This window comes from Cetorhinus maximus, chromosome 23, assembly GCF_964194155.1.
Source record: "Cetorhinus maximus chromosome 23, sCetMax3.hap1.1, whole genome shotgun sequence".
NCBI lineage: Eukaryota > Metazoa > Chordata > Chondrichthyes > Lamniformes > Cetorhinidae > Cetorhinus > Cetorhinus maximus.
In genome coordinates, this window is record NC_135901.1 from 30,134,298 (window position 1) to 30,156,945 (window position 22,648).

The 22,648-nt window shown below is 45.5% G+C and overlaps 3 protein-coding genes, 1 long non-coding RNA gene and 2 pseudogenes across 5 annotated transcripts in view; 3 read left to right on the forward strand and 3 right to left on the reverse strand.

The window, feature by feature from the left end:
* The window catches only part of LOC144697287 (uncharacterized), a 685,032-nt gene that overhangs the window by 285,803 nt on the left and 376,581 nt on the right, over positions 1-22,648 (reverse strand). The window lies entirely within an intron of this gene.
* LOC144697957 (uncharacterized) overlaps positions 1-22,648 on the forward strand; it is a 375,283-nt pseudogene that overhangs the window by 282,735 nt on the left and 69,900 nt on the right. The window lies entirely within an intron of this gene.
* Positions 1-22,648, reverse strand: part of LOC144697292 (uncharacterized) — a 318,255-nt gene that overhangs the window by 125,394 nt on the left and 170,213 nt on the right. The window lies entirely within an intron of this gene.
* Positions 1-22,648, forward strand: part of LOC144697369 (uncharacterized) — a 240,069-nt gene that overhangs the window by 30,911 nt on the left and 186,510 nt on the right. The gene's annotated exons all lie outside the window — the stretch shown is intronic.
* Positions 3,603-22,648, reverse strand: part of LOC144697956 (uncharacterized) — a 61,635-nt pseudogene continuing 42,589 nt past the window's right edge.
* LOC144698464 (uncharacterized) lies at positions 5,970-6,925 on the forward strand. The gene has a single exon (XM_078570406.1). It carries the CDS (start codon positions 5,970-5,972, stop codon positions 6,672-6,674), a length of 705 nt encoding a protein of 234 aa, XP_078426532.1. The 3' UTR covers positions 6,675-6,925.

Genomic DNA, 22,648 nt, shown 5'->3' on the forward strand with positions numbered 1-22,648 from the left:
TGCCGCCAAGCCAAAAAGGCATTCTGCCTATCAGACTAATGTGTAATGTGGGACATGAATTTTAGTGCCAGTGTGATGCTGGTATTAGGAAATAGAGATAGTTTAAGGAAATTATATTTGTATTTGTGGGTGTTAGGAATGAGTTTTAGCTTTAATGTTTAAGTTTGATTTGTATTTCTGTATCTGCGTGTTAAGAAAGGTCAAATTGAGTTTTAGCTTCACTCTAAAAGGTGCCTGCATTTTTAATGAGCTTTGTGAAGTTAAGCAAACACAAGAGTAGAAAAAACAGTGCTTTTGCCTAGCAACAGGGTCCCAGAGAGAAAGATCCCTCCCACAGACACACAGAAAATGTAAAGAAACAGCAGTTTATTTTGAAAGCTGTTGGAGTTCAGCTGGTTTTGAAGATAGCTGCCAGAGAAGCAGCCTAGAAGGGCTCAGGCAGCCAGTCCCAGGCTAAGAAAATACCCCAAAATCTAAGGGAGTGAAACAGGGGAAAGTCCCAAGCAGACCTTCTAGTCAAAAGAAGGACAGGAACATTGAAAAGACCCTGTTAAGTAAAGTTAAGAGTGAGGGGCAGAGAGCTTCATTTTAAAGGTCCACGCACTTTCTCCAGTGCCTGTATTTCTGAAAAAAGAGACATGCTGTCGAAGCTTTTTGTCTTGGAGTCATCAGGACAGATTCGCAGGAGTTACAATTGTAAGTGCAGAACAATTTATACTGCATGAGAAGAGAGTGCTGATTAGTTGGCAAGCGGGCTGTGACTGGCAGCAGTGTTGCCATGGAAAATGCACCAGGGAACAGTTCACTGCCACGCTTTTGTTTAAATTCAAACCAGGCAGATCAACTCTGATTGGTCAAGGTATAGCCATGGCTAATGAACCAGGGAATATCTATCCCCAAGTTTTTGTTTAGTTGAAAAAGGCACAATGCTCCTTCTGTCTGCAAACAACAGGGCCCTGTGTGTAAAAATGTGTAGCTTCTCGCATGAGTAAGTGAGTCACACTGCGAGACCAGCTGATAATCTTAAATTGATTGTCAGTGTAATTCTTAGCACAATCAGGATTGTTTAGCAAGTGCTGTCCAATCACAGAATCACATCTCATGTTGGACACTATGTTTTGAGATTTGCAAGCACGGGCTGGTTGGGTACAGTCAGTACTTTACCTGTTGTGAACAGCTGAAGGGACATGCTGTTTGATACGACCCGCCAGTTGGGACTTACGACCTACACACCTGGCATTGCACTGGCACTGAAATTCATATACCACATTACTCATTTGTGTGATAGGCAGAATGTCTTTTTGCCTTGACAGCAGCATCCTGTTAGTGGGGAATACCACTCAAGTTGCTACTGAATAGTTTTGTCCAACCAAACGACTATTTGCTCCTATCTCCTTTTTCTACATGGAGGTCACAAATGTTAACAGTACACCCAGTGGAGTCTAACTATGGAATGAATCAGGTGAAGCATAACTTCCCTGCTTTTCAAATCTTTCCTTTTCAAAATGAACACTTTTATGGACACCTCACTCACTGAAGCTAATAACGAAAACCCCAGTATAAATGACATGTTTTTAACTGAAAAATGTTGAAGTTTTGGTTTCAAGCCACAAGTTTCAACTTCCCATTTGAGCCTCCAGCACCTTTCTGTCTCTCTATTGTTTATGTCAATGACAGCCACAAAATCTATGGAGACTGATTTAACCCAATCATTGCTGAGCTAACATTTGAACGGACCAATTACAAAGCCTGTAATTGAACCATCTGTACCCGCCCAAGCCACATCAGACTCTCAAATAAATCCCAGGTACAGGGAGTCAGCAGTCCCATGCCAAGCAGTGAAGACATGGTGGCCTTGACACCCAGGTGTCGTCTAGGATTCAAGGTACTCTCGTTTTTTTCTGTCCTCTGGGAGCTGTTCCTCTCTCAGTTCCCACATAGCAAGTCGTCTGTTCTCAGCTCTGCCAGATTTCTGCTGAAGTTTGGCCCCTTTTACACCTTTTGGTTTTCAAATGTGATTTTCCTTAAAAAGAAGGTTCAGAGGCAAATGATAGAAATATCTCCCAGAGAAATCTATCAACTTATTCATCTCATCTACACCTCCCTGACTTTCACTAGAATGTAGGTGGATACCAGATTGATACATTCCACTAATCACCCGGGTGACTTACTCCAATTCCTTTACTGTCCAATACAATATATTCATCATATCTTTGAAACAGAAATCAAACATTCCCAATTGATTTCAGGCATTAACATCTTTTGTTTGCTCTTTATTGTGGGCATCAGGCTGGGATTGTTCTCCTTGGAGCACAGGAGGTTGAGGGGAGATTTGATAGAGATGCAGAAGATTATGACAGGTTTAGATAAGGTGGAGAAAGAAAAGCTGTTCCCATCAGCTGATGGTATAAAGATGAGGGGGACACAGATTTAAGGTTTTGGGCAGGAGATGCAGGGGGGATGTAAGGAGGAATATTTTCACACAGCTAGTGGGAATGACCTGGAACTCGCTGCCTATGAGGGGGGTGGAAGCAGAGATGATGAACAACTTCAAAAGCCAATTGGATGGGCAATTGAGGGAAATATGGTTTCGATGGGCTGAATGGCCTCCTTGTAAGTCCTAATGACTCCATGATCCAAAGACAGAAATTTCAGCTGCTCCAGTCTCTCCAACTAACTAAAGTCCCTTCATCCCTGGTGCCATTCTCGTCAATCTTCTCTGCACCCTCTCTAAGAACTTCACATCTTTCCTAAAGTGTGGGTCCCAGATATAGGGTTCCATTCTAGAGGGATAGAATTGAAAAGCAGGGAGGTTATGTTCAACTAGTTTTGAACCATGGTTATACTACAATGAGAGTACTGTGAACATTTCTGACCTCCATTTAGAAAAAGGAAATAGAGGCACTGGAGAAAGGGCAACAGAGATTCACAAGAATAGTACCAAAACTGAGAGCATTTAACCCTCAGGAAAGGCTGGGGATGCTTTTCTCTAGAAATGAGAAGACTGAAGGGTGACCTGATGGAAGTCTTAAAGATGATGAAGGGGTTCAATAACCCAATAGGGATTTCATGACAAACCTCTTTACCCAGCGAGTGGTGAGAATGTGGAACTCACTACCACAACAAGTGGTTGAGTTGAATAGCATGAATACATTTAAGGGGAAGCTAGACACATACATGAGGGAGAAAGGAATAGAAGGATATTCTGATGGGGGGAGATGAAGAGGGGTGGGTGGAGGCTCATGTGGAGCATAAATACTGACAGAGACCAATTGAACCAACTGGCCTGGCCCTCTGTTGTAGACTCAATGGAACAGAGACAAATGTATTTATTTTAGATCTACCTGTAGTGGTAGGAAAAATACTCTTTACTATCCAGGAGAAGATAAATGTACTTCATCAGCTTTTGTGGATCATTTCAGTGGAAATGTGCACTCCCAGGCTCAAAGAGCATCAGCCCACTGGAAGCAAAGTTGTGAGACTGGCCAGTCCAGCAGAAAGAAACCTTCTGACCCTCCCACTTCACCAAGTGTCAGAATGAACATGGTTCAGTCCTGGATGTGATGAACAGCAGCGATAACAGCAGAATCCAACTCCTGGAATCACTTGTGAACTCGCTGGTGTGTCAGAAGGTTGGATAACTGAGTGAATCCCTTCCCACACACAGAACAGATGAATGGCCGCTCCCCAGTGTGAACCCGCTGGTGTATCAGCAGGCTGGATGACTGAGTGAATCCCTTCCCACATGTGGAGCACGTGAAAGGCTTCTCCCTGGTGTGAACTCACTGGTGTATCAGCAGGGTGGATGTATCTCTGAATCCCTTCTCACACATACAACAGATGAACGGCCTCTCCCCACTGTGAACTCGCTGATGTATCAGCAGGGTGGATGTATCTCTGAATCCCTTACCACACACAGAGCAGGTGAATGGCCTCTCGCCGGTGTGAATTCGCTGGTGTAACAGCAGCTTGGATAACTGAACGAATCCCTTTCCACACTCAGAGCAAGTGAATGGCCTCTCGCCATTGTGATCTGGCTGGTGTGTCAGCAGGTGGGATAACTGATTAAATGCCTTGCCACACTCAGAAAAGCTGAATGGCCTTTCCACAGTGTGAACTCGCTTGTGTTTCTGCAGATTGGATGAATTAGTAAATCCCTTCTCACACTCAGAGCAGGTGTACAGTCTTTCCCCAGTGTGAACTCGCTGGTGTGTCTGCAAGTGGGATAACAGAGTGAATGCCTTCCCATGCTCAGGGCATGTGAATGGCCGCTCCCCGCTGTGAACTCGCTGGTGTGTCTGCAAGTTGGATGATCGAGTGAATCCCTTCCCGCACTCAGAGCAGGTGTAGGGTCTTTCCCCAATGTTATGAGGGTTTCTGCCTCTACCACACTTTCAGGCAGTGAGTTCCAGATTCCCACCACCCTCTGGGTGAAAAACTTCTTCCTCACATCCCCTCTAAACCACCTGCCCCTTACCTTAAATCTATGCCCCCTACTTATTGATCCATCCACCAAGGGGAAAAGTTCCTTCCTGTCTACCCTACCTATGCCCCTCATAATTTTATACACCTCAGTCATGTCCCCCCTCAATCTCCTCTGCTCCAGGGAAAATAACCCCAGTTTATCCAATCTCTCCTCACAACTAAAACTCTCCAGCCCAGGCAACATCCTGGTAAATCTCTTCTGCACTCTCTCCCGTGCAATCACGTCCTTCCTACAATGCAGATTCCATAACTGCATTCAATACTCTAGCTGTGGCCTAACCAGCATTTTATACAGTTCCAGCATAACCTCCCTGCTCTTATATTCTATGCCTCGGCTAATAAAGGCAAGTATCCCATATGCCTTCTTCCCCACCTTATCTACCTGTCCCGCTACCTTAAGGGACCGGTGGACATGCACACCAAGGTCCCTCTGATCCTCGGTACTTGCCAGGGTCCTACCATTCATAACATTTAAGAAGTATTTGGAGTGCACTTGCAATGCCATGGCATACTAGGCTACGGGCCGAGTGCTGGAAAATGGGATTAGAATAGTTAGGTACTTGTTTGACCGGCGCAGATGCAATGGGCTGAAGGGCCTTTTTCTGTGCTGTAGACCTCTATGACTCTATGAGAAATTAGAATTGCCTGCTCTGAATTTCTATCCTGTACTGACAGTGATGATTTTTGTAAACTCCCTTTACAGGATATTAGATGGGGAAGATTTGCAGACAGAAATCTCAAACCAAACGTCACATCAAGATCTGCCAAACTCATTTGATTAAATGGGACCTAAATATCATTGGTTCTTTGAACCAAGCAGAGGAAATGTTTGTCTGTTCTGTCTGCTTCAAAAGGTTTTAAGCCTCAGTGTGACTGGAAAAACACCGAGATACACACACTCAAGTGAGAGTCCAGTGCACTGACTGTGGAAAGAGCTTTGACCAGTTACACAGCCTGAAAAAACATCACCATTCACAGTGAGGAGAGACTTATACATGTTCTGTGCGTGGACAAGGCTTCAACTGATCGTCGGACCTGGAGAGACACAAGGGCACGAGCACCATGGATAAACCATGGGAATGTGGGGACTGTGGGAAGGGATTCTGTTCCCCATCAAAGCTGGAAACTCATCGACGCAGTCACACCGGGGAGAGGCCGTTCATCTGTTCTGACTGTGGGAAGGGATTCAAAGTCCCATCTCAGCTGGAAACTCATCGGCGCAGTCACACTGGGGAGAGGCCGTTCACCTGTTCTGACTGTGGGAAGGGATTCAAAGTCCCATCTCAGCTGGAAACTTATCGGCACAGTCACACTGGGGAGAGGCCGATCACCTGCCCTGACAGTGGGAGGGTTTCACTCAGTTCTCCCACCTGCAGAGGCACCAGCGAGTTCTCACCAGGAAGTGGCCATTCACCTGCACTGAGTGTGGCAACAGACAGTTGTCCAGCCTGCAGTCACACCATCGATTTCACACTGGGGGGAAGATGCCATTCGTCTGCTCTGTGTGTGCGAAGGGATTCACCCACTCATCCAACCTGCTGACACACCAGCGAATTCACACTGGGGAGAGGCCGTTCACCTGCTCTGAATGTGGGAAGGGATTCGGTAATTCATCTGAGCTGCAGACACACAAGGGAGTTCACGCTGGGGAGAGACCGTTCATCTATTTTGAGTGTGGAAAGGGATTCAGTGATTCATTCAACCTGCTGCGACACCAGAGAATTCACACTGGGGAGAGGCCGTTCAGCTGCTCCGAGTGTGAGAAGGGATTCACTCAATTATCCAATCTGCAATCACACCAGCGAGTTCACACCGGGGAGAGACCGTTCACCTGCTTTGAGTGTGGGAAGAGATTCAGTAATTCATCCAACCGGCAAAAACACAAGCGAGTTCACACCGGGGAGTGGCCGTTCTGCTGCTCTGACTGTGGAAAGGGATTCAGCCATTCATCCAACCTACTAACACACCAGCGAGTTCACACCAGGGAGAGGCCATTCACCTGCTCTGAATGTGGGAAGGGATTCACTCAGTTATCCAACCTGCTGACACACCAGCGAGTTCACACCGGGGAGAGGCCGTTCACCTGCTCTGAGTGTGGGAAGGGATCCAGTCATTCATCCAGCCTGCAAAAACACCAGCGAGTTCACACTGGGCAGAGGCCATCCACCTGCTCCCTGTGTGGGAGGTGATTCACTCATTCATCCCACTAGCTAAGACACCAGCGAGCTCACAAGTGATTACAGGGGTTGGATTCTGCTGTTATTGCTGCTGTTAATTACATTCAGGACTTAACTATGTTCATTCTGACACTTGGTGAAGTGGGAGGATCAGAGGGTTTCTTTCTACTGGACTGGCCGGTCTCACGACTTTGCTTCCAGTGGGCTGATGCTCTTTGAGCCTGGGAGTGCACATTTCCACTGAAATGACCCACAAAAGCTGATGAAGGACATTTATTTTGTTCTGTAAATAGTGTTTTTCCTACCACGACAGGTAGATCCGAAATAAATACAGGAAGTTTAGGAAAACTCAGCCGGTCTGGCAACATCTGTGAAGAGAGAGAAACAGCTAACTTTTCGAGTCCAATATGACTCTTCTTCAGAACTAAGAGGGGGAAATGTGATGGGGTTAATACTTTGGAGAAAGGGGGGAGGGTCAGATAGAACAAAAGGGAAATCAGTGATTGGTTAGAGGGCAGGCAAGATTAAATGACAAAAATATCATGGGAGAAAAGACAAAGGGAGAAGTAATGGTTGTGGTAAAGATGCAAAGCATTGGTCTAGAGTGAGTGTTAATGGCAGAATAAAGGACAGCTCTGTCTGAAAGCAAAAACATGAAAGCAAGATGCAGACTGGCACTTGGTAAAAAGGAATCAAAACAGAGAACAGAGTTGACTGTCTGAAGTTGTTGAACTCGAGGTTGAGTTCAGAAGGCTGTAAAGTGCCTCATCGGAGGATGAGGTGCTGTTCGTCCAGCTTGTGCTGGGCTTCTCGGGAACATTGCAGCAGGCCAAGGACAGAAATGTGAGCATGAGAGCAAGGTGGTGAATTATAATGGCAGCAACTGGAAGGTCAGGGTCATGCTTGTGGACTGAGCGGAGGTGTTCCACAAAGAGGGCAGGGAACAGGGGACAGATGAATTAAAGAGAAACCATTTGGGTCCAGAACATTGTACACATCTTTTTACTCTGGTTGTCTTTGATCCTCAAGTAATTTTCTGTTTTTAACCATGTTCTGTTTCATTAACAAATTTTTATCAGTAAAAATATTTGATTTTGCTGGACTTTTCATGATTACATTACTGCGCTTTAGGGAAAGTGGGTGAGAGGGGTTGGCAGGCTCTTTAACAGAAAGTGACTCCCTCTAAGGTAATTGGCAAAGGAGCCAGAAGGGAAGATGAGATTTTATTTTTTGATGCAGCAAGTTGTTCTTTTTGGCCTGAAAACAGATTCAATAGTATCTTTCCAAAGGGTAAATACTTGAAAGGGAAGAATTTTCAGGGCTGTGGGGAAAGAGCAGAGCAGTTGGATGAATCAGAGAGTCCTTTCAAAGAGATGGCAGGAGCACGATGGGCCGAATTGACTCCTTCTGCAGCCTGGGAATCTGAGCCTTCTGCTTTTGTGCAGGTTAAAAGGAACAGATTTCATTTCGACCTCTTCCCTGTATCTGTATTTAAAGAGACGGGTTTCTGTTCAGCTCTGAGTGACCCCGATATAACAATGTCTCCACTCCTCTGTATATTTAAACATGGAACAAAGCCTTGCATGGCCGATTATAGTCAACAGTCTTCCTGTAGCTCTCTCTGGACACAGCAAGAAAGTGTTTGACTGCTTAACAATAGCGGTGTCCCCTGAAAATAATTCAAACACCACAACAAAAACAACCTACATTTACATAGTACCTTTAAACATCCCAGGGAGATTCACGAGTGCAATTACCAAACAGAAGATGACACCGAGCCACATAAAGAGATATTAGCTCAGATGACCAGTCGCTTAGTCAGAGAGGCAGGTTTTAAGGAATGTCCTAAAGGTGCAAAAAAGATCGAGGGGCAGAGAGGTTTAGGGAGGGAATTACAGAACGTGGGGCCCAGGCAGCTGAAGACATGGCCCCCAGTGGTTGTGCAGTTGAAACGGGGGATACTGAAGAGGCCAGAATTAGTGGATCACAGATATCTCGGAGGGTTGTAGGGATGGAGAAGATTACAGAGATGGGGAGAGTGTGCGTGACCATGCAGTGATTTGAAAAAAAGGAGGCCATGGAGGGATTTGAAAAGAATCGGCCTGAATTTAGCCCAATCAACATCCCATTCACTTTTACAGAGGTAAATTGGGCACAAGGAGGAGAATTTTAAAATTGAGGCATTGCTTGAGTGGGAGTCAATGTTGGTCAGTGAGCACAGGGGGTGATAGGTGAACGGGACTGAGTGTGAGTTGGGAGACAGGCAGCAGAGTTTCTCTATTGAATAAAACTGGTCCAGTTCTGTACATTTCCCATCACACTGCCTGTGTCTTGCTTCTGTATTTGATGGGCTCAGATTTCGCGTGAAGGGACCAAAACTGTATCAGAAGATCAGACAGAGATAGACGAATAACTCAGACAGAAATATCGGAGGCAAAAGGTAACAGACGGAGCAATCAGAAAACTCTGTAAATAACAGAAAAGGAGGACGGGGGCAAATTGAGTCACCTCCAAATCTGATTTAGAAAATCCTCTCAGACGCCATCTCAGGATCTCACTGAACTGAGGAGCCACTGCTGGAAAAGAGAAATTTTACCAGACTTAAACTTCCTTGCGGTGAGAAAGGTGTTCTGTGTTTGAAATCCCATCACCGTGTTTTCTATCGAACCCCTGGACACTGTCAGAGGCCCTCAGCTCCAGAATCGTGGGGTTTTGTAGAGACCTCACACTGTGAACTCTTCGGGTACACCTATGTGGACAAAGTGGGTATGTTGATGCTGTGGAGCGGGTGAGATGAGCTGTTATCATCTGTCTCTCCTGCTCATCAGTCTCTTCAGGATGTTTCTCACCCTCTGGACCTTTCCCATGTACAAACGCTTCTTTAATATCTTCTCTCACCTTTAATCCCCTCAGCCCGTCCGATGTTTATTCCAAAAGGGATTTATTCTCATGCCACACTCCCCAGGTTTTCCTGTACCCTGCTTTCCATTCAGGAGCTGACGTGTCAATCTCACACTCACCTTCCCACAAGTATTGAGGTGCCTGCCTGGTATACGTGTATGTACGTGTGCGTGCGTGCGTGTGTGTGTGTGTGATCCGTGTTATCACCAAACTAAACTCACACAATTACTTCGCCTCAAGTACTTCAATGATTCTATATGGGCGGAAGAACAGAGAGACAATTGATAATAAAGGGTCCAATTCTAAAGCGAGTGCAGGAGCAGAGGGAGCTATGGGTATAGGGGCACAAATCACTCAATATGACAGGACAGGCAGAGAGCGCAGTTAATAAAGCAAATGGGATGCTGGGGGTTTATAAACAGCGGCTTCGAATACAAAACCAGGGAAGTTATGAGAAACCTGTATAAAATAGTGATTCGGCCTCCAGCATTGTGTCCAGTTCTAGGCGCCACGGATTAGGAAGGATGTGAAGGCTTTACAGAGGGTGCGGAAAAGATTCACGAGAACGGTCCCAGGGATGAGGAACTTCAGTGACGTGGATCGATTGGAGAAGCTGGGGCTGTTCTCCCTGGAGAAGAGAAAATTGGAAGGAGATTTGATCGAGGTATTAAAATCATGAGGGGTCTGGACAGAGCAGATAGAGAGAAACTGTTCCCATAGGTGGAAGGAGCGAGACCCGGGTGACATTGGTTTAAGATGATCGGAAAAAGAAGCAACTGCGACACGAGGAGAAACTTCATTCCACAGAGAGTGGTTCGGATCTGGAATACAGTGTTTGAGGGGCTGGTAGAGGCAGATTCACTCATGGTTTTCAGCAGAGAATTGGATCATTATCTGAAGAGCAGAAATTGACAGGGTTATGGGGAAAAGGTGGGGAAGTGGCTCTGGGTGAGTTGCTCTTGCAGAGAGCTGGCACAGACACAATGGGTTGAATGGCCCTTTTTCAGTGTTGTAACCATTCCATGATTCTAGAACACCAGCTCGCTGATTCTATTCAACACGGCATGATGGTGGGTAGCATTCTCGCCTCTAAGTTAGGAGGTGGGGGTTTCGAATCCCCACTCCAGAGACTCGAGCCCCCATAATCCAGGGCCCACATTCCCAGTGCCAGTACTGAGGGAGAACTGTCCTGTCAGAGGGACCATCTTTCGAGTGAGACATTAACCCGAGGGCCCTCTCTGTCCTCTCAGGTGGATGTGCAAGACTGAATGGTCACAATTGTAAGGAGAGCAGGAGGAGAGGAGTTCACCCCCGGTGTCCTGGGGCCCGAAATTTATCCCTCAACCAACATCAGTAAAAACAGATGATCTGGTCATCATCACATTGCTGTCTGTGGGATCTTGCTATGCACAAATTAGCTGCCAGTTTCTGACAGTGACTAAGCTTCAGAAAGATCTTCATTGAAGTGAAACGCATTGAGACACCCTGGGGTGGTGAAAGGCGCTATATAAATGCAGCTTTCTTTTTATTCCGACACTGGAAGGAAAGGGATAAAATTCTGAAACATAAAAAAGGGAATAGCAGACATTATTGACATCACTGTACATATTACAGACACACATTCATTTATCTGTGGTCACAGAATCTCACAGCACAGAAGGAGGCTATTCAGTCCATCGTGCCTCTGCTGGCTCTTTGAAAGAGTGACTCAATTAGTCCCCTTATCCTGTCCTTTCCCAATGAGCCCTGCAAACTAGTCCCCTTCCAGTTTACTGTTAGACAAAGAGAACAAAATAAATCACTTTCAGTACATTGAGCAGCCCCGATGTCTATTCTCAGCCAGCATTACACAGGGGGAAAAGGGCTGGATTCTCAGACCAGCAAGTCAAGGCACCCTTTTTAAATGGCCACTTCCCACAATGGATTCAGTGGCCTCTGAAGGGAAGCAGCCTCGGTCCACACTGGTAGTTCCTGCCCCCACCCGTTAGCTGGCTCATGCTGGCTCATGCTCCTACTGAATGATCTGTCTGTAAGGATAGGAGCGTGTCAGTTTAAAATGAAACCTGCATTTATATAGTGCCTTTCACCACCTAAGGGCATCTCAATGCATTTCACTGCCAATGAAGCTCTTTCCGAAGTGTAGTCACTGCAGGAAACGTGGCAGCCAATTTGTGCACTGCAAGATCCCACAGTTGGCAATGTAATGATGACCATGTCATCTGTTTGTACTGATATTGATTCAGGGATAAATATTATGCCACAGGACTAGTCCCCTTCAAGTATTTATCCAATTCCCTTTGTTGAATCTGCTTCCACCAGCCTTTCAGGCAGTGCATTCCGGATCACGACACCTCATGGTGTAAAGATTTATCTTCCTCATTTCCCCTCTGGCTTTTATGTCAATCACCTTCAATCTGTGTCGTCTGGTTAACAACCATTTTGTCAGTTGAAACAGTTTCTCCTTATTTACTTGATGTAAACCGTTCATGATCTTGAACACCTCTATCAAATCGCCTCTTAGCCTTCACTGCTCTAAGGAGAACAACCGTGGCCTCTCCAGTGTGTTCACATCACTGAAGTTCCTCATTCCTGTCCCCGTACTAAATCCCTGCACCCTTTCCAAGGCATTGACATCCTTCCTGAATTATGGGGCCCGTATATGGGGTCTATTTCTCGAGAAATAGCATTGAAAAGCAGAGAGATTATGTTAAACTTGTATCGAGCCTTGGTTAGGCCACACTTGGAATAGTGTGAACAGTTCTGGGTCCCTATAATTGTAAAAGGGAGAGAGAAGTGTAAGCTGATCTGGACTGTAGTTTGTAGTTTAACTCGACCATCCTTAGGGAGATTTTACACGATATTCACTATATTAAGCTAACAGGGTCAAGATGTCATTTTGTACTAACACTGGGCTAAAAAAGCCGTGTATTCTGTATCTTTACATGTAATTAATCAAGAATTACCGTGGAATTACTAACAAGCCAGAAACATACTGAAATAAGCAGTGAGACTCAATGTATAATTGAAGAATAAGTAATTAATCAAGTAGTTGTTAAGACTCGACAGGATTCTGATGCTTGAAGTTTAAAATATTAATTTGCTGCTGTAAACACTGTCCGTGTCAACAGAGATCACTCCACTACTGTCCATGGCCGTCTCGTGCACCTGTAAGAGAATGAACGGAGGCTTGTCTAAACTCAGATAAAAGAAAGAACAGTCCCATCGTTCTGCTCCATGGAACAATGTACGGAAATGGTTAAATACAAGCAAATTAACCCAGTAACAACAATGACCAATTGTCTAATGAGGACAGACCTGATTCCAGATGAGGTGATGTTAATTCAAGGGTTAATAGTTGCTTTTAAGAACCATCTTGGCCTTGCGAGTTGGACTCTAGCTGTGGACGTACTGAGTGACCCCTGGGGCAGGATTGTGGGAAATCGCTGTTGGTTCAGTAACCTGAGGAAGATTCACACTCCGACCTGGGGTGGGCACCCAACTGAGGTGGGGAAAGTCACTCGTGTATTTCATGAGTACACCTTTTTCTTTCAAATAAGCATTGATATTATTTGTTATTTCAGAGTCTGGTCTTGCCTGATGGTTAAGTCTCTTTCAAATTAAAGCATTTGAGAGGGCCGATTTGAAATTTAGGGGTTCAATTTGGAACCTAGTAATTAGGTGCCTGTGCAAGAAAGTGCAAGAAAGATTCACAAGGATGATACCAGAACTGAGAGTGTTTCAGTTACATGATAGATTGAACAGGCTGGGAATATTTTCTCGAGAAAAGAGAAGGCTGAGGGCAGACCTGTTAAAGGAATTGAAGGTTGTGAATGGATGCGATAGGGTTGATGTCATCAAGTCATCACTATCAGTGCAGGATAGAAATTGGGAACTGACTATTCTAGTTCTCATGAAACATGTTTCTCCCACTTAATATATAAATCTCTGTCCCCCGCAATCGCCCACGTTCATATTGGTTGTAACATTAACTTATCCAACGATTCTCCTTCAGCTTTTCCCCCAAGTTATCCTCCCCTGAAGCTACTGACTTTCGGGTTCAGTTTCACACTCACCTTTTGCCCTCCCCAATATGTCACCCAGGTGTCTAAATCTTTACACCTTAAGTTAACAAACTGTTTTGCAAGGGTGGCGTCACAGTTAAATCCAGTGACAACCCACATGTAATTTGTGTCAGGGTGGGGTTACTGCACCCCCCACCCTCACTTTCCACCTCAGTCCCATGAGTTTGGAAACTGGGCTCCAGATGAGGAATGGCAACCGCAGCTCCCACAATACACCGCGCTGGAGAAACCGCTCTATCCGCCGCGCGAGCGGGCGACCCGGGACTGCGCATGTCCGAGGAAGAGGGGAAGCTGCGCATGTGCCAGGGAGACGATGGACTGGAGCCTGCGGGTTTTTGGCATGAACGCGCATGTGCGGTGGTGAGGTGTCCACAAAGCCCGCGCTCTGATTGACCGGGGGACCATTGTCTGTTCCGTCTTCCAGCCTTTCCCATTGGACAACAGCTCAGCGCGGCTGGCTAGCAAAATCTCTCCCACGTGGGGTATCGTCTCTTGTAGCCTTCAGGTGGGGGATTGACCAATGGGAAGTCTGGAGAACTGGAAGAACTCTGGTCCTCCAGCCAATCAGAGCGCGGGCTTTGTGTGAATGAAGATTCAGCTTCACACAGACTAAAATTTCCTCCTGTGTCCAACATCTGAGTAAAACACTTTCTTTTCTCCCCCTTTCCATTTCTTTTCTCATTCTGGGAGGAAATTGTTGACTTGCAGGAACTGCAGAGAAAGGAAGTGAATCCAGGGAGGGTGCAGACTCTGGAAAGGTTGGCCCAGGTCTCTCTCTCTCTCTCTTAAAGACATTGACATCCTTTGCTCCCTCAGCTTGACACATTTATTTGTCTGGCTAAAAGGATGGTCTCTTTCCTCATGTTCACAATTAAAGGGGTGGTTTCCCCAGGAGATGGCTGACATTTAAGGGCACAGTAAATTAATATTGGACAGATATATGTCTAGTGTATGTTATTTATGGTTCTTTAGTAACAGAGATAGAGTCATTACAGCACAGAAGGAGCTCACTTAGCAATTCGAGTCCATGCTGACTCTCTGTAGAGCAACCTCGTCAGTCCCATCCCTCCTCTATATCCCCCATCCCCTGCAAGTTTAGTTCCTTCAAGTGCCCATCCAATTTCAATTTAAAATCATGAATCGCCTCCACTTCCACCACCCTTACAAGTTCCTGATCATGAAAAATCACTGCCTAAAAAAAACTTCAGATTTTCCCGAAATCTCTGATCAGGAAATACGCTTATATGACGATTTTCACATCATGAACAGGAAGCAATGAATTGGCATCTGTCGATCAGCATGAATCAGCCCCTTCAGGAGGATTGGGAGGGTGTTAATTAGGTACAACAGAGTGAGAATGGAGGGAGAGTGTGTGGGACGGAGATTTAAAGATGTTGGGAACAAGTGAGGGATGAATGTTCCATAGAAACTAGAATTGTTTGACCTGAATTTCTATCCTGTCCTGACAGATGATTTTTGTAAACACTTTTTACAGGATATTAGAAGGGGAGGATTTTAGCCTGATATCCCAAACCAAACATTGTGTCAAGATCTGATAGAGTCATCCAATTCATCGGGACCTGAATTTCATCGGCCGTTGAATCCGGAAGGAGAAATGTTTGTCTGTACTGTTGCTTCAAAATGTTTTCATCATAAGTGTGACTGGGTAAACACCGAGACACACGCACCTGACTGAGTGTTCCAGTGAAATGAGTGTGGAAAGAGCTTTAACTAGTTACACAGTCTGAAAATATATCACCGAATTCACAGCGGGGTGAGGCTGTGCACGTGTTCTGTGTGAGGACGAAGCTTCAACTGATCATCAAACCTGGAGAGTCACAAGGACGCCTGTATCATGGAGAAGCTGTGGAAATGTGGGTACTGTTGGGAAGGTTTCCGGTTCCTGTCTGTGCTGGAAACTCATCGACACATTCACACTGGGGAGAGGCCATTCACTTGCTCCATGTGTGGGACGGGATTCACTGATTCATCCACCCTTCGGAAACACCAGCATGTTCACACCGGGGAGAGGCTGTTCACCTGCTCCGAGTGTGGGAAGGGATTCAGAGATTCATCCCACCTATTGACACACCAGCGAGTTCACACCAAGGAGAGGCCGTTCACCTGCTCGGAGTGTGGCAGTGGATTCAGTCATACATCCCACCTGCTGACACACCAGCGAGTTCACACGGGGGAGAGGCCGTTTGCCTGCTCTGTGTGGGGGAAGGGAATCACTCAGTCTTGCAACCTGGTGATGCACCAGTGAGTTCACACTGGGGAGAGGCCGCTCACCTGATCTTTGTGTGGAAAGCGATTCAATCACTTATCCAACCTGCTGAGACACCAGCGAGCTCACAGTGGAGAGAGGCCATTCACCTGGTCTGAGTGTGGGAAGGGATTCACTGATTCATCCAACCTGCTGAGACATCAGCGAGTTCACACCGGGAGAGACCATTCGCCTGCCCTGAGTGTGGGAAGGGATTCAGTCAGTTCTCGAGCCTGTGGAAACACCAGTGAGCTCACACTGGGGAGAAGCCATTCACCTGCACTGAGTGTGGGAACGGATTCTCTCAGTCACCACATCTGCTGACACTCCAGCGAGTTCACAAGTGATTACAGGGGTTGGATTCTGCTGTATTGCTGCTGTTAATCACATCCAGAGCTGAACCATGTTCATTCTGACAGTTGGTGAAGTGGGAGGGTCGGAGGGTTTCTTTCTGCTGGACTGGCCGGTCTCACAACTTTGCTTCCAGTGGGCTGATGCTCTTTGAGCCTGGATGTGCATATTTCCACTGAAATGATCCACAAAAGCTGATGAAGTACACTTACTTTATCCTTGATAGTAAATTGTGTTTTTCCTACCACTACAGGTAGATCTGAAATAAATGCATTTGTCTCTGTTCCATTGAGTCTCGAAGCTGGAGAGAGGATTTATGAGAATGACACGAGTCATCGGTCAAATGGTGCATTCTCCATGGCAATGCATCTACCAATTAGAGTCCATTTGCCAACCAATCAGCACTCTCCTCTCATGAAGCATAAATTATTGTTCCCTTTACATTTGGTATTCTTGCAAATGTTCTGGTGAGTGCAAAATGAAAAACTTCGACATCTCTTTTTTCCACACTTACTGTTTAATTAACAAACAGTAACAAAGGATTAAATAAGTAGTGAGCCTTAATTGAGTTACAGTTAATGAATCAATAATGAATCAGTAGTTATAGTAAAGACTGAGCTTTATTTGCTGTAAAAATGTAAAAGCTTAATTGCTGCATATGTATAGAATGTGCAATGAAGATAAATGCATTGGCAAGAGAGACCTTCAAGCTCTGATTAGTCTCAACATTTGAAACTGTATGAATAAGTGATGGGATAGAATCAGATAAAGGGATATTGTCAAACATTCTATTCCTGTCTAAGATAATGAGAGAAGGTGGTGAAACTAATTGGGGATCCAATTAATTAATCTAGTAACCAAATTGTCATGTTACAACAGACCCAACTATGACATGAGGTAATGGTCACTTTGGGGATAAAAGTAGAGGTTCTGAAGGTCTCCCTTGCTCGCCAAGTACTGAAGACTCCTGAGGCCGAGTTCCAAGGAAATTACTGTCAGAGAAGGAGCCAGACTCCCAAGGGAAAATTCCACAAGAATTACTGTCAAAGAACGAGCCAGAGAGGGTTACACTTCTACAGACTGATCACCCACATGAAGTTGTAAAAGTCAATGTCTTAAAGTTGTTAAGTACACATTTTTCTTTTAATAAGCTTCTTTCAAAAGTTACTATCCAGTGAATTCTGCCTTTGCCTTAATTGGTTAAAGTCTTGTCTGAAGCAAAGTGAATTTATTAAATGGCAAGTTGGGGGTGGCTGAAATCAATTAAGTTTCAGATAACAAGATCAGGTAACATCAATCTTAAATTTAAAAATGTGCATTTCTGTAGCACCTTTCACAACCACAGGACATCCCACAGTGCTTCCCAGCCAATGAAGTACTTTCGAAGTGTAGTTACTGTTGTAATTTAGGAAACGCGGCAGCCAATTTACACACAGCAAGATCCCACGATCAGCAATATGATCATAAACAGATGATTTGTTTTTAGTGATGTTGATTGATAAATATTGGCCAGGACACCAGGGACAACTCCCCTTCTCTTCAAATTAATGGCCATGGAAATTTCTCAGTCCACCTAAAGGAGCAGACAGGACCCTTGGGTTAGCATCTCATCCAAAAGGCAGCAGCTCCGACAGTGCAGCACTCCCTCAGTGCTTAACTTTGGAGTTCGATTTTTGTCCTTAGGTCCCTGGACTGGGATTTAAACCAACAACATTCTGATTCAGAGGTGAGAGTGGGATCCACTGAGCCACGGCTGACACCATAGACAAGAGTTAGAAAGGGAAAGTTACCCTTTAAAAGCCCCACCCTTTTCCTCCAGTGCCTAAAGCTAATATTAAATTCCCCTGTATAAATGATATGTATTTGACTGACAAATGTCAGTGTTGGTTTCGAGCCACAAGTTTCAACTTCCCATTTGAGCCTCCAGCACCTTTCTGTCTCTCTATTGCTGGTGTCAATGACAGCCAGGCGACGGAGCTGAGGGCTGAATTTAGCTGTGAATAACGGGGTCGCACTAATAGAGAGACAGGAAAGTGCTGGAGGACTGACTGGGAAATGGGCCTCCAACCAATCGGGACACAGGAGGGGGTGACCGGGGCTGATGGTGACCCGACCCCCGGGGTTCAATGTCCCTGTGTCCAAAGTGGGGAGTCACGGGAACAGGGTACAGACGAGCCGTAGAGAAACCATTTGGGTCCAGAACATTGAGCACATCCTTTTACTCTGGTTGTCTTCAATCGTTAAGTGATTTTTTTTAACCATGTTCATTTCATGAAAAAGCTTTTGGCAGGATAATTATTTAATTTTTCTGGACTTTTCATGATTAGATTTCTGCACTTTAGGGAAAGTGGGTGAGAGGGGTTGGCAGGCTCTTTAACAAAAACTGAGTCCCTCTAAGGTAATTGGCAATAGAGCCAGAGGGGGTGATGAGATTTTACTTTTGACTCAGTGATGTTAGAAAATGGGGTTCAGGGAGTAAATTAACCCTTTATCCCCTTTTCCCAAACTCTGAAATGATTCACAGTGATAACCCTTATTGGTGACAGTGGTTAGATTTTATTCAGTATAAATAAGACCTGACACAAGCTCATGTCTGAGCAGTAGTATCAAAGTGCAGCAGCATTACCATTACACTCTGGGTAGAAGCACCATCTCCACGTAAATGCTCCCTGGTCTGCCCCAGATGCCATGGCAACAGTCAATGCAATATGTAAAACCTCTACAAATCTCTGTGCTCGGGAAATCCCTTCTGATACTTTTTTACATCACAAAGTCTGTGGAGACTGATTTAACCCAATCATTGCTGAGCTAACATTTGAACGGACCAATTACAAAACCTGTCATTGAACCATCTGTACCTGCTCAAGCCACGTCAAACTCTCAAACAATTGGCTTCCCACGCTCCGTCCCTGGTACAGGGAGTCAGCATTCCCATGCCAAGCAGTGAAAACATGGTGGCCTTGACACCCAGGTGTCGTCTAGGATTCAAGGCACTCTTGTGTTCTCTGTCATCTGGGAGCTGTTCATCTCCCTGTTCCCACATAGCAAGTCGTCTGTTCTCAGCTCTGCCAGATTTCTGCTGAAGTTTGGCCCCTTTTACACCTTTTGAATCAATAAAACCTTTGGTCAATGAAGACCCAAACCACAATTTCCCATCCTGTCACCTGTCAACTATCCTCACCCAGAGAGTAATCACAACAGGAATAAAAACAGGAGAAGTGTAACAATCAAATTAAAAATAAATGCACAGCCTGTCATAGTTTTTATTTTGTGTTCACTAATTGGCAAGAAAACCCGAAGTAGAGGGTTCCCCAGGATTCTTACAGTCCACATCTTGAGGGGGAGGAGAACTCTCTCTCCGACTCCTCACTCAATTTCACTCCGTTATTTTCCAGTTCTGTTCTGACCCCGCCTGGGGTAACATCTACACCATCTTTTCTTCTCCTGAGGGAGCGCTGTGAGTTCTAGGTTACTAGTACATAAGGACATATACTTCAAGCAATAGATCGAGCATGGATGTAAAAGATTCTCCAGCTCTCTCCTTACCCCTGTCCAACTTGTGGACAGTTCTCACTCAGTATTATTTCTCCCAAGCCCTTAATTGGCCCATTTCAAATTTTTATCACACTTCAATTATACTCACTTTGTTACCATGACCAGTGTGTTTAATACGATACTAATTGTATGGAGAGAGAAATGGAGTTAACGTTTCGAATAGAATATGACTCTCTTTCTGTTAAGATATAGACACCTATGTGATATATTGGGGAGGGCAACAGGTAACGGAGGGTGTCTTGAGGAGCAGTGGGCAGTGTCCCAGCCTCTGAGCCAGAAGCTCCTGGCCCAGGAATTGATGGCCAAGTAAAGTATCTTCACGATGCAGCCAAACAAGTTTAGTATCAACTTGTAAAACCTTCCAACACACACCAATGGCAGGCGGTAAGAGAGGGAGAGATTCCTGCTCAGCCACATAATGGAAAGAAATTGGCACCGCGACCATCACTATCCATAGCTCCAGACTGGAACGTGTGTATCACAGTGTATGTTGCCACCGCAACTCCCACTCCTTGGGGGGCCGGTTGGCTCAGTCGCCTGGGAGGTGAATGTATATCAGATTGGTGTAATAACCCGTTCTGGCTGGGGTGGATTCAGGATCTGCCTCCTTGCCCTCCCTGCCCATGGTGGAGGTCGTGGCGCTGTGGGTCAGACCTGTCTTTGAGCAGAAAACTCAAGGAGGAAAAGGATTCACTCTCTCAGTGAGCTGTATTACATATGTGTGATCTCACACCGGGGAGAGGCCATTCACCTGCTCTGTATGTGGGAATGGGTTGATTCAGTCAGCCAGCCTGCTGGCCTACCGGCGAGTTCAGACTGGCGAGAGGCTGATTAAATGTTCCGAGTGTGGGAAGGGATTCACTCGCCCTTCCCACTTCCTGGCACACCAGTGAGTCCCTGCTTTACTGCAGGGGTTGGATTTTGCTGTTATTGCTGCTGCTAATTGCGTCCAGGACTGAACCATGTTCATTCTGACAGTTGAGGTCTGTTTCTGCTGATGATAATAATCCCTGAAACTGGGTTGGAGATTAATATTCTGGATAAATGTCAAATCAATCAGCTTTGTTTTGGACACATAGTTTGTCAAGTCCCTGATGTCACTGAAAGAAGTAAAGGTAGATTTTAAGCAGAGACTTAAAGGAGGAGAGAGAGAAGTGGAGGGGTTAAGGGATGGAATTCCAGAGTTAAGGAACCTGGCAGTTGAAGACTGAAAGAGTGTCAGCCCTGGATTATGGGGGATTCGAGTCTCTGGAGTGGGGATTGAACCCACGACCTTCAGACTCAGAGGCGAGAGTATGAGACTGACTGAGCTCTGGTGTTCGAAGAAGTGATGTGAAGTCTCAGTTGACTGATCTTTTGTACTTTTCCCCATTCCAGGATCAGCAGGTTGAGCTGAGAAACTGGGCAACAATTAAAAGGGGCAAGAAGAAAGTTAAGAGAATAAACTTCTTCACCCAGTGAGTGGTGAGAATGTGGAACTCGCTCCCACACAGAGTGGTTGAGACAAATAACATAGATCCATTTATGGGAAGCTGGGTATGTTCAGGAGGAAGAAAGGTGGGGCTTGATGAAGTAAAGCGGGAGGAGCGTCGTGTACAGTATAAATGAGATGGACTGAATGGCCTAGTTCTGTGCTGTACATTGTGTGTGAAGAACTTGCATCATACAACATCTTCCACCCCCTCAACCAATGAAATATTTTTTTTAAGATGAGACATTTCAGCTTTTTTTAACTGAGGTAGAATCGAGGTTTTGAACATATAAACCACTCTCAAGTTTAGATTCGGGATCTTACTGCTCAAACAGCCACACTTATAAATATAGAAATAGCTGGGAATCAGAGGATAGTGGCTGAAGATCAGGAAATGGTCAAATTAAAACCTGCCCAGAATGCAGCAGGACGGGGTGAACAAGGTGGTGCTGAGCTAAAGGTGTTTGAATACACATAGACTCTGATTGAAAGGGGTTTGCGTACACACAGACTCTGATCGAAAGAGGATTGTGTACACACAGACCTTGAACTAAAAGGGGTTGCATATACACAGACCTTGAACTAAAGGGGTTTGAATACACATAGACCATGAACTAAAGAGGTTTCCATATGCACAGACATTGAGATGAAGGGCTTTTCATACGCACAGACCCTGAGAAAAATACAAACGTAGAAACTAGGAGCAGGAGTAGGCCATTCGGCCCTTCGAGCCTGCTCCCCCATTCATTATGATCATGGCTGATCATCCAACTCTATAGCCTGCTCCCGCTTTCTCCCCAGACCCTTTGATCCCTTTCACCCCAAGAGTTATATCTAACTCCTTCTTGAAAACATACAATGTTTTGGCCTCAACTACTTTCTGTGGTAACGAATTCCACAGGCTCACCACTCCCTGGGTGAAGAAATTTCTCCTCATCCCATCTCCTAAATGGTATACCCCGTATCCTCAGACTGTGACCCCTAGTTCGGGACTCCCCCACCATCAGGAACATCCTTCCTGCATCTACCCTGTCTAGTCCTGTTAAAATTTCGTGGGTTTCTAGAGATCCCCCCTCATTCTTCTGAACTCCAGCGAATATAATCCTAACTGCCTCAATCTCTCCTAATATGTCAGTCCCGCCATCCCAGGAATCAGTCGGGTAAACCTTCACTGCACTCCCTCTATAGCAAGAACATCCTTCCTCAGACAAGGAGACCAGAGCTGCACACAATATTCCGGGTGTGGTCTCACCAAGGCCCTGCACAATTTCAGCAAGACATCCCTGTTCCTGTACTCGAATCCTCTGACTATAAAGGCAAACATACCACTTGCCTTCTTTACCGCCTGCTGCACCTGCAT